At 43.8% G+C, this 12,968-nt stretch overlaps 1 protein-coding gene across 3 annotated transcripts in view; it reads left to right on the top strand.

The window, feature by feature from the left end:
* Positions 1 to 12,968, top strand: part of LOC109896944 (receptor-type tyrosine-protein phosphatase gamma) — a 317,719-nt gene that overhangs the window by 241,840 nt on the left and 62,911 nt on the right. For all 3 annotated transcript variants that reach the window (XM_020491414.2, XM_031806855.1, XM_031806938.1), the window contains exon 6: positions 12,622 to 12,688. In XM_020491414.2, the coding sequence (XP_020347003.1) occupies positions 12,622 to 12,688 (67 nt within the window). The remainder of the gene's footprint in view (positions 1 to 12,621; positions 12,689 to 12,968) is intronic.

Genomic DNA, 12,968 nt, shown 5'->3' with positions numbered 1-12,968 from the left:
ATCAGAAGTGAAACACAACATTACTGTTTTACCATCACTGCTGGGGAAAAAACACATTAATAAGCTTGGAAAATAAATGTGTTTCTTGTGTTGTCCCTGAGCACTGTGTTTATCTGTGCAACTGACTTGGCTCTGTATTGTCTTAAGTGAAGATATAAGTGTTGGTTGGCCTGAGTGTGTGGGTCTGTTGGGCTAGCAGTGGGCGGGGTCATTGTCAACTCCATGACTCTGAATTGGCAGGATTAAAAGTTCGTTTGATTCCATCGATTGCGTAAGTGGGCTTTTACTTGGTCCATTAACTTTCCTTTAATACTCCCTTACACACACCAACACATGCACACCAACGCCTGCATAATCCTCCAGTCCTCTTAGGTCCAGATTGGGCATTCTTTACTTGCGTCCACTGAATGTCTTCCTGCTCTCCCTCTCTCCCTTGCTCCATCTCTCTCAACCTCTCCCTTGCTCTCTCCATCTCTCTCTCAACCTCTCCCTCACTCTCTCTCCCCCTGTCTTTTTTTATTTGACCTTTATTTAACTAGGCAAGTCAGTTAAGAACAAATTCTTATTTTCAATGACGGCCTAGGAACAGTGGGTTAACTGCCTGTTCAGGGGCAGAACGACAGATTTGTACCTTGTCAGCTCTGGGATTTGAACTTGCAACCTTCCGGTTACTAGTCCGGTTACTAGTCCAACACTCTAACCACTAGGCTACCCTGCCGCTCCGTCTCTCCTACCAAGCACTGCAACACCCCCCCCCCCCCCCACACACACACACACACAAATTTTACTTGAAGAATCAGATAATGCACATCTCATAATATATTTTTTTCTATCTTTGATCTCCTCAAACTCAAACACCTGCTCCTCTCTCAAACAGTAACCTGCACCTGCGTGGGTGGGCGTGTGTAAACGGCATGTGTTAACATGTGGAATACAGAGCACAGGGAAATGGAAAGCCTTAATGGCACACACACCGCTTCAGAACACTTTCCCTAGACCCCTGAAGATAGCAGTCATAACGTTGTCTTTTATAGAGGAGTGTGTGTACACCTGAACGAGATCACACAGTAATAAACACGTGCAACCACACACACACACACACACACACACACACACACACACACACACACACACACACACACACACACACACACACACACACACACACACACACACACACACACACACACACACACACACACACTCAGTGAACCACCAAACTGATTGTCAGAGAGCCAGTATCTGGCAGGCCTGGGGAGTGGATGTATCCCTCGGGGGTGGTTATCGTGAAGAGGTATCCTGTTAAAAAGTGAGGCATTCCTCTATGGTGATGACCGTAAAGCTCCTCTCCTCTGTCTGCCAAGTTACACATCCCCATCAGGCCGCTTAAAAAACAACAACTAGCTAATAGCAACCTCGCCTGATTACAGACAATAAATCAGTTCACAAAACAACTACAGCAATTTACCAATCAAGTGACCCCTTCAAGGAGTGTCATATTCATGTGTGTGTACTGTGTATATGCTGAGTGTACAAAACATTATGAACTTTCAATGACATAGACTGACCAGGTGAATCCAGGTGAATGTTATGATCCCTAATTGATGTCACTCGTTAAATCCACTTCAGGCAGTGTAGATGAAGGGGAGGAGACAGGTTACAGAAGTATTTTTAAGTCTTGAGATAATTGAAACATGGATTGTGTATGTATGTCATACAGAGGGTGAATGGGCAAGACAAAAGATTGAAGTGCCTTTGAACAGAGTTTGGTAGTAGTTGCCAGGTGCACTGGTTAAGAACTACAAGTCTGCTGGGTTTTTCACGCTCAACAGTTTCCCGTGTGTATCAGGAATGGTTCACCACCCAGAGGACATCCAGCCAACTTGGCATAATTGTGGAATGCTTTGGAGTCAACATGGGCCAACATCCCTGTGTAACGCTTTCGACACCTTGTAAAGTCCATGCCCCAACGAATTCAGGCTGTTCTGAGGTTAAAAGGGGATGCAACTCAATTTTAGGAAGTGTTCCACTCAGTGTACATCTGTGTGTGTGTGTGTGTCTCAGTCAGCGTGTGTGTGTGTCTCAGTCAGCGTGTGTGTGTGTGTGTGTGTGTGTGTGTGTGTGTGTGTGTGTGTGTGTGTGTGTCTCAGTCAGCGTGTGTGTGTTTGGTATTTGGTGTTTTATTAGGATCCCCCATTAGCTGTTGCAGCAGATCTTCTTCCTGGGGTCCAACACAAAACATGAAACATGTCATAATACAGAACATTAATAGACAAGGACAGCTCAAGGACAGAACTACACCAATTTAAAAAAGGCTGACGTAGCCTGCACATCAATACATACACACAAACTATCTTGGTCAAATAGGAGTTGATCCGTGAGGCGTTGTGTGTGTGTGTGGTGATTAGATTGCTCTCCTCTCACTGTGGCATGTATTAATTTAATGATGTATGTTGCCATACAGGACAAATTGGCCCTATCGGCCCGTGTGAGCTCAGGGCTGCGGCTTACATTGCTTTTGCGGCCCACTCTCGTGCTGTGCCCAGCCCCCTGATTGAAATAGATTTTAGTAGTAACATCTATCATTACAGTTTTATTGGCTTATTTACAGTCCACATGCTCAGTGATTCACCATACGGTCATTCAGATAAACACACGTGTGAGTAGAGCAGACCAAACCCAGCATCGCTCACAGAGGCTTACTACTCACTGGAGCATGCGTTACTATGGTAACAGGAAGTTTACTTCTGATCAACTCAGCCAAGGTGTACAGTACATTAAGGAGAGGCAGTGTCTTACATGTGATGCAGCCATAGAAATAATGTGTTGATGAAGGAGTTTTTTGTCTTCTATTTAGGTGACTCTCCATTCCTCACTAAATCAATTACCTCCAAATGAAGTTAATTACACTATATGCCAACAGTGCTAAACCCTACAGTGCTGCTTCTAATTCAGCAGAGTACTTGCTACTGGAGGATAAATTAGTTCCAGCTTTTAACAGAGAATCAGAATTAATTCAATGTAATTTGCTGTAGTTGCATTTAGCCATTTCTTAGTTTAAGTGGTAAATTGAGGAGGAGGTGAGGCCTGGTACTGTAGTGTACAGGTAGATTATGCTTTGGCACTCGAGCCAGGGTTGTTGTTGATGAAGCGGGATGGCATAGCCACTTAGTCTCTGCTTCCTCTCTGTGACACCAGTCGCCCTAGTTACAGAGGGACATTTCTCAGCTTAAAGAATGGATTGCCTCTGACGTCACTGTCCTCAGAAACAAGATGGAGCTCTTTATATTTATATCGGCGCAAATTAAGTTTCTGATTCTTCATTAGGTGTGACTTCTCTCTCTTAATTGATCATAGGTGCTAATTTTACATGTATAGATATGATAAAGGTCCAAAAGCAATAAGCACACTTGCGAGAAAGTGACACAGCTATTCTTTAGCTCTCACATCGTTGGGAAGGCAAACGCAGGTGTTTCAACTGCTCTCTGACACTGCAGAGATATCCTCGTTTGTCGAACAATCCCCTCTCTCCGATTGGCCTGCACTGCAATTAAAGCCTCATGGTGCAATGAGCCAAGAGTCTCTTGAAGGTACAGTAGCTTCATTTACAGTTGCCCTTTATTCTTCACTTCACTGTTTTATGTGACTGTAAGGAGATACAGAGAGATTCAACAGGCCTTTTGGACTGATTATAGTAAAGAGAAGTGTCGTGTAAAATTGCAAGATTATGTTATAATGCTTGTAAGATTGTTATAATGCTTGTATTACATTATAACAGTTGTTACATTCGACAGAATAGAGTATTGTGTGTGTGTTCCACTGTGGATGGGCCTCTATGAGATAGCACTGACAGAGGAGATTTACGATGTCTTTGGGTAATAAAGCCTAAAGAGCATTTCAGATAACATGAGCTAATGGTTCTGTTCTATGCCGTATCAGGGAGAGACGGTTCCCTTTTGGAGTGAGGGGGCCAGACACTGGTCTTTACAATGAGAGCTGTTGACACAGCAGTAACTGTCTGCCATGTTTTATAGATATCTTTCATACAAATCTTAACCTTTGTGAATTGTTCCTAAGATCTAAGATTCGTCATGTAGGGGGTGTATCTTGGCTATAAAAGATCTTTGTACTTTTCTGTTGGGACTTTTCAATGGTTCATTAGAGATAGCGCATCATTGAAAGTCAAAAAGGGCTATTGCAAAGCTCTTATTAAAAAATATGTAGTTTAAGTATCTCTGACTGGTGTGTGAAGTTTGTAACTCTCCTCATTTGGTAAATGCCACGACAGAAGTCAGGGAGAAAGAATCAGGGCTGTTGGATGGATGATAAAGAGATGAGATGTCACATGGCATTGGCCTGATCTTTCTGCCGTGTCATTGTAGTGTGGTGTGGTGACTCAGGCTGCCTGTGTGGGGAGAAGAGAGGGACTGTGGTACTGACAATGCAGAGACAAACACAGTGTGTGACCCCATGGAGGAGGTTCACATGGGACAGAGCTGTGGGTTTAACAGACAATCATTAATAATGAAACTATAATTCCCTTGGTCACGCTCTCCATCACTCTCTCTCTTTGCCTCCCTCCCTATCTGTTTTTCTCCTATCACCCCTGTCTCTATCTTTGAAGCCATCTCTCTCTTCCTCTCTCAGTCTGTCTTCGCAGAGGGCTATCTTAAGTAGGAAGATTTGGCGCAGGGCTCTGCTTAAATAAAACCCCAGTGCTGCTACAATCATTCAGTACTCTCTGTGGTCTGCCATCCACCAGAAACACGTTTCTTTGATGTGTTTAAAAATAGCGGGACAGTGGGAGAGAACTCGAAGGAGTGTGGTAGATGTGCAATGCCTCACACGGTGACTGGGAACAGAGGAACAGAGGAAGACAGTAGGTGGTGACAGAGGTGGCTGAAGAATAGACCTGGACTCAGGGGGTAACTGAACAACAGAGGAGTGCCATGGGAGGGTTAGGAAGAAAGGAAGGTAACAGTGAAGGTTGCCCCTGAAACTGTGTGGTTACTCTCTAATCCTCTTCACATTGATGTCCTACAGTAGGGGTCTTCCTAGTCTCTCAATGCAGGGAGACAATGAAAGAAAACCATTGATTGAAGTGTGTTGAAGCTCAGTGTGGGGCTTTATCCCAGTTAGGGTTGAAAAGGGAGGGTGTATTACTGGAAACTTTAAAAGTTTACCAGTAAACTACCAGAATTTTTGTATCTTTAAAGGATGTTATGTAATCTATAACAAGACATCTAGTGACGCTTTTGGGTAATTCCGATTATCACAGGTGTCTGTAATTATCTTTGGCCCTCTGTGTGGCCTTATCACATGTAAAATATATGAAATAATTAAAAAGGATTGTTTTTTTAGTTTTTTTATAAACCATCAACTTAGTGAATACAATTGGTGTTTAAAATGAGGATTTCAACATTTTTTTACGGACATTTATTTATTTTACTATGGCAATATGCATTTGTTGTCAGTGTCGTGGTGTCAAATCCCATTGTTGATTAGATGCTTTTTTCATTAATTTCACAATAAAAAATAAAAAAGTTGATTAGGCTGTTGATTAAGGTCTTCGGAATGTTGTCCCACTCCACTTCAATGGCTGTGCGAAGTTGCTGGAAATTGTCAGGAACTGGAACATGCTGTCGTACACGTCGATCCAGAGCATCCCAACAGGTTACATGTCTGGTGAGTATGAAGGTAATGGAAGAATTGGGAAATTTTCAGCTTCAAGGAATTGTGTACAGATCATGGGGTCGTGCATTATCATACTGAAACATGAGGTGATGGTGACGAATGAATGGCGCGACAATGGGCATCAGGATGTCATCAAGGTATCACTGTGCATTCAAATTGCCATTGATAAAATGCAATTGTGTTCATTGTCCATATCTTATGCCTACCCATACCATAACCCCACTGCCACTGCCTCTACCAACCTGTACCCCCCACATTGACTCGGTACCGGCACCCCCTGTATATAGCTTCATTGTTGCTATTTTATTGTGTTACTTTTTATTAAAACATTTTTATTTCGTTTATTTAGTCAATATTTCTTGAACTGCATTGTTGATTAAAGGGCTTGTAAGTAAGCATTTCACAGTAAGGTCTACACCTGTTGTATTCAGCATTTCACAGTAAGGTCTACACCTGTTGTATTCGGCACATGTGACAAATCAAATTTGATTTGATTTTGAGTATGGAGCACTCTGTTCACAACGTTGACATTTACATGGTCTTGTAATGGATGCGAGCTTTGACTGGAAGCCAGTGGAGTGTGCGGAGGAGCGTGGTGAAATGGGAAATCTTGGGAAGGTTGACAACCAGGGGGGCTGCAACGATCTGGATAAGTTGCAGGGGTTTGATGGCACAAGCGGGGAGCCCTGCCAACAGTGAGTTGCAGTAGCCCAGACAGGAGATGACAAGAGTCTGAAATATTTGGTATTTGGTATTTTATTAGGTTCCCCATTATCTGTTGCGAAAGCAGATGCTACTCTTCCTGGGGTCCAACACAAAACATGAAACATGACATAATACAGAGCATTAATAGACAAGGACAGCTCAAGGACAGAACTACATCAGTTTAAAAAAGGCTGACGTGGCCAACATATCAATACATACACACAAACTATCTAGGTCAAATAGAGGAGAGGCGTTGTGCCGTGAGGTGTTGCTTTATCAGTTTTTTTAAGTTCCATGCAATAATGGCTGTATATAATACTATACGCTTTCTTGAATTTGTTCTGGATTTGTGGACTGTGAAAAAAAACTTGGTGGCTTGTCTGGTGGGGTAAGTGTGTGTGTTAGAGCTTAATGCATTAATGTTTCTTATAAAAATAAGTAGTTATGCAGTCAGTCTCTCCTCAACTCTTAGCCAAGAGAGATTGATATGCAAAGTATTTACAGTATATTAGCCCTCCGAATACAATGAAAACCAAGAAGTGCCACTCTGTTTTTGGCCACAGAAGTAGCTTAACTCGGTCTTTCTTTGCCGTTCTCGACCACACAACTGTAATCAAGATAAGACAAAACTAGAGCCTACAGGACTTGCTTTTTGGAATGTGGTGTCAAAAAAGCAGAGTATCTCCCGAGTGGCGCAGCGGTCTAAGGCACTGCATCACAGTGCTATAGGCGTCACTACAGATCCGGGTTCGAGACCGGGTTGTGTCGTAGCCGGCCACGATTGGGAGACCCATGAGCCGGCGCACAATTGGCCCAGTGTCGTCCAGGTTATGGGAGGATTTGGCCGGCCGGAATGACCTTCTCCCATCGCTTTCTAGCAACTCCTGTGGTAGGCTGGGTGCATGCACCCTGATACAGTCACCAGCCCGATCCGGGTTGAGCTAGCAGTGTGTCAAGAAGCAGCGCAACTTGGCAGGGTCGTGTTTCAGAGGACGCATTGCTCTCGACCTTCACCTCTCCCGAGTCCGTACAGGAGTCGCAGCGATGGGACAAGACTGTAACTATCAATTGAATATCACAAAATTTGGAAAGAAAAAGGGGTTTAAAAAATTATAATAATATATAGTGTGTGTGTATATATATATATATATATATACACACACTACGGGTCAAAGGTTTGGACAAACCTACTCATTCAAGGGTTTTTCTTTATTTGGACTATTTTCTACATTGTAGAATAATAGTGAAGACATCAAAACTATGAAATAACACGTATGGAATCATGTAGTAACCAAAAAGTGTTAAACAAATCCAAATATATTTGAGATTTGAGATTCTTCAAATAGCCACCCTTTGACTTGATGACAGCTTTGCACACTCTTGGCATTCTCTCAACCAGCTTCACCTGGAATGCTTTTCCAACAGTCTTGAAGGAGTTCCCACATATGCTGAGCACTTGTTGGCCGCTTTTCGTTCACTCTGTGGTGCAACTCATCCCAAACCATCTCAACTGAGTTGAGGTTGGGGGATTTTGGAGGCCAGGTCATCTGATGCAGCACTCCATCACTCTCCTTCTTGGTCAAATAGTCCTTACAGAGCCCAGAGGTGTGTTGGGTCATTGTCCTGTTGAAAAACAATGATAGTCCCACTAATGGGAAACGAAGCGGTCTTCTGGTCAGACTCCGGAGACGGGCACATCGCGCACCACTCCCTAGCATACTTCTCACCAATGTCCAGTCTCTTGACAACAAGGTTGATGAAATCCGAGCAAGGGTAGCATTCCAGAGGGACATCAGAGACTGTAACGTTCTTTGCTTCACGGAAACATGGCTCACTCGAGAGATGCTATCGGAGTCGGTGCAGCCAGCTGGTTTCTCCACGCGTCGCGCCGACTGAAACAAACATCTTTCTGGTAAGAAGAGGGGCGGGGGCGTATGCTTTATGGTTAACAAGACGTGGTGTGGTCACAACAACATACAGGAACTCAAGTCCTTCTGTTCACCTGATTTAGAATTCCTCACAATCAAATGTCGACCGCATTATCTACCAAGGGAATTCTCTTCGATTATAATCACAGCCGTATATATTCCCCCCCAAGCAGACACATCGATGGCTCTGAACGAACTTTATTTGACTCTTTGCAAACTGGAATCCACATATCCTGAGGCTGCATTCATTGTAGCTGGGGATTTTAACAAGGCTATTCTGAATACAATAGGATCATTGCTATTCTAACTTCCGCGACGCATATAAGTCCCTCCCCCGCCCTCCTTTCAGAAAAGCTGACCACGACTCCATTTTGTTGCTCCCTGCCTACAGACAGAAGCTAAAACAAGAAGCTCCCGCGCTGAGGTCTGTTCAACGCTGGTCCGACCAATCTGATTCCATGCTCCAAGACTGCTTCCATCACGTGGACTGGGATATGTTTCGTTTTGCGTCAAACAACAACATTGACGAATACGCTGATTCGGTGAGCGAGTTCATTAGATGTCGTTCCGATAGCAACGATTAAAACATTCCCAAACCAGAAACCGTGGATTGATGGCAGCATTCGCGTGAAACTGAAAGCGCGAACCACTGCTTTTAATCAGGGCAAGGTGACCGGAAACATGACCGAATACAAACAGTGTAGCTATTCCCTCCGCAAGGCAATCAAACAAGCTAAGCGTCAGTATAGAGACAAAGTAGAATCGCAATTCAACGGCTCAGACACAAGGTATGTGGCAGGGTCTACAGTCAATCACGGATTACAAAAAGAAAACCAGCCCAGTCACGGACCAGGATGTCTTGCTCCCAGGCAGACTAAATAACTTGTTTGCCCGCTTTGAGGACAATACAGTGCCACTGACACGACCCGCAACCAAAACATGCGGCCTCTCCTTCACTGCAGCCGAGGTGAGTAAAACATTTAAACGTGTTAACCCTCGAAAGGCTGCAGGCCCAGACAGCATCCCCAGCCGCGCCCTGAGAGCATGCGCTGACCAGCTGGCTGGTGTGTTTACGGACATATTCAATCAATCCTTATCCCAGTCTGCTGTTCCCACATGCTTCAAGAGGGCCACCATTGTTCCTGTTCCCAAGAAAGCTAAGGTAACTGAGCTAAACGACTACCGCCCCGTAGCACTCACTTCCGTCATCATGAAGTGCTTTGAGAGATTAGTCAAGGACCATATCACCTCCACCCTACCTGACACCCTAGACCCACACCAATTTGCTTACAGCCCAAATAGGTCCACAGACGATGCAATCTCAACCACACTGCACACTGCCCTAACCCATCTGGACAAGAGGAACACCTATGTGAGAATGCTGTTCATCGACTACAGCTCAGCATTTAACACCATAGTACCCTCCAAACTCGGGTCTCGACCCCGCCCTGTGCAACTGGGTACTGGACTTCCTGACGGGCCGCCCCCAGGTGGTGAGGGTAGGTAACAACATCTCCACCCCGCTGATCCTCAACACTGGGGCCCCACAAGGGTCCATTCTGAGCCCTCTCCTGTACTCCCTGTTCACCCACGCACGCCTCCAACTCAATCATCAAGTTTGCGGACGACACAACAGTGGTAGGCTTGATTACCAACAACGACGAGACGGCCTACAGGGAGGAGGTGAGGGCCCTCGGAGTGTGGTGTCAGGAAAATAACCTCACACTCAACGTCAACAAAACTAAGGAGATGATTGTGGACTTCAGGAAACAGCAGAGGGAACACCCCCCTATCCACATCGATGGGACAGTAGTGGAGAGAGTAGTAAGTTTTAAGTTCCTCGGCGTACACATCACAGACAAACTGAATTGGTCCACCCACACAGACAGCATCGTGAAGAAGACGTAGCAGCGCCTCTTCAACCTCAGGAGGCGGAAGAAATTTGGCTTGTCACCAAAAGCACTCACAAACTTCTACAGATGCACAATCAAGAGCATCCTCTCGGGCTGTATCACCGCCTGGTACGGCAACTGCTCCGCCCACAACCATAAGGCTCTCCAGTGGGTAGTGAGGTCTGCACAACGCATCACCGGGGGCAAACTACCTGCCCTCCAGGACACCTACACCACCCGATGTCACAGGAAGGCCATAAAGATCTTCAAGGACAACAACCACCCGAGCCACTGCCTGTTCACCCCGCTATCATCCAGAAGGCGAGGTCAGTACATGTGCATCAAAGCTGGGACCGAGAGACTGAAAAACAGCTTCTATCTCAAGGCCATCAGATTGTTAAACCTCCACCACTAGCATTGAGTGGCTGCTGCCAACACACTGACTCAACTCCAGCCACTTTAATCATGGGAATTGATGGGAATTGATGTAAAATATATCACTAGCCACTTTAAACAATGCTACTTAATATAATGTTTACATACCCTACATTATTCATCTCATATGTATACGTATATACTGTACTCTATATCATCTACTGCATCTTTATGTAATACATGTATCAATAGCCACTTTAAACTATGCCACTTTGTTTACATACCCTACATTACTCATCTCATATTTATATACTGTACTCGATACCATCTACTGCATCTTGCCTATGCCGCTCTGTACCATCACTCATTCATATATCTTTATGTTCATATTCTTTATCCCTTTACACTTGTGTGTGTATAAGGTAGTAGTTTTGGAATTGTTAGTTAGATTACTCGTTGGTTATTACTGCATTGTCGGAACTAGAAGCACAAGCATTTCGCTACACTCGCATTAACATCTGCTAACCATGTGTATGTGACAAATACATTTGATTTGATTAGATTTGTTATTAAATGGTGTATCACTGCAGAATGCTGTGGTAACAATGTTGGTTAAGTGTGCCTTGAATTCTAAATAAATCACAGACAGTGTCACCAGAAACGCACCCACACACCATCACACCTCTTCTTCCGTGCATCAATTCTAAATAAATCACTGAATGTCACTAACAAAGCACCCCCCACACCATCACACCTCCTCCTCCATGCTTCACTGTGGGAACCACACATGCAGAGATCATCCATTCACCTACTCTGTGTCTCACATAGACACAGTGGTTGGAACCAAAAATAAAAAATTTGGGCTCATGAACAAAGGACAGATTTCCACCAGTCTAATGTCCATTGCTCGTGTTTTTAGGCCCAAGCAAGTCTCTTCTTATTATTGGTGTCCTTTAGTAGTGGTTTCTTTGCAGAAATTCAACCATGAAGGCCTGATTCAACGCAGTCTCCTCTGAACAGTTGATGTTGCGATGTGTCTGTTACTTGAACTCTGTGAAGCATTTATTTGCACTACAATTTCTGAAGCTGGTAACTTTAATGAACTTATCCTCTGCAGCAGAGGTAACTCTGGGTCTTCCTTTCCTGTGGCGGACCTCATGAGAGCCAGTTTCATCATAGCACTTGATGGTTTTTGCACCTGCAGTTGAAGAAACGTAAAAAATTATTGAAATGTTCTGGATTGACTGTTCTTCATGTCTAAAAGTAATGATGGACTGTCATTTATCTTTGCTTATTTGAGCTGTTCTTGCCATAATATGGACATGGTATTTTACATAAATAAGGTTATCTTCTTGTCACAACAAATGCATTAAGAAGGAAATAAATTCCACAAATGTACTTTTAAGGCACATCTGTTAATTGAAATGCATTCCAGGTGATTACCTCATGAAGCTGTTTGATTTGTTTAAAAAAAAAGGTTACTACATGATTTCGTATGTGTTATTTAATAGTTTTGATGTCTTCACTATTATTATACAATTTAGAAAATAGTACAAATAAAGAAAAACCCTGGAATGAGTAGGTGTGTCCAAACATTTGACCGGTACTGTATATGTACTGTATATATTTTCTACTGCTAGACCTAAAAAATGATTGTTCGACCAACAACCTATCAACCAAACAATCGACCAGTCGACTATTTGGGGTTAGCCCTAGTGTGTAGCTGTAGGACCCACGTATGTATAGAGTCTGTTGAGTCCTGTGTATTGCTCCTCCAGCTCAGGTCAAAAAGACCTCTGATTGACTCTGTTTTTCCATCACCAAGACTCACTCTCTACAGAAAATGGTCTCTTTCTCTCCCCCCTCTCTGTCTCTCTCGCTCTTTCTCTCTCTCTCTGCCCTCTCTTTCTGCAACTACTATTTTATCTCTTTGAGTGGAAGTATCAGAGGAGGTGTTACACAATGTCTTACATGTTTTCCAGACTCTAACGTGTATCTCCTGCTCCTCTCTCCTCTCCTGTTCTCAGGTGGGACTGAAGGACAACCCAGCAGTGGACCCCATTATCCATGGCTTGAGGGGTGTGGTTCATCATGGTGAGTGACACATCCATCACCCAATCATTTCAGGAGGTAATTCACCAAAGATTGGCCTACAACATTTGTTCATTGAGGTTCACAACATTATTTTTTCCAAGGTTGCATGTAACTGCAATATCTCAGTCCTTTTTCGTTTCTGTTTGTGTAGTTTTTTGTGGTTGCAAGTACCTAATTATAAGATAACATACCCCAGGTTGCCCCCATGAGTCTCTACAGACAAAAGGAACTAGGTTGTTTTAAAAAACACTCCCCTAAAGCGGAATTATCTTTTTATCCC

The sequence above is a fragment of the Oncorhynchus kisutch genome, linkage group LG1 (genome assembly GCF_002021735.2).
Source record: "Oncorhynchus kisutch isolate 150728-3 linkage group LG1, Okis_V2, whole genome shotgun sequence".
NCBI lineage: Eukaryota > Metazoa > Chordata > Actinopteri > Salmoniformes > Salmonidae > Oncorhynchus > Oncorhynchus kisutch.
The sequence above is the reverse complement of the archived record's forward strand: the minus strand, read 5'-3'. Positions and strand labels throughout refer to the sequence as shown.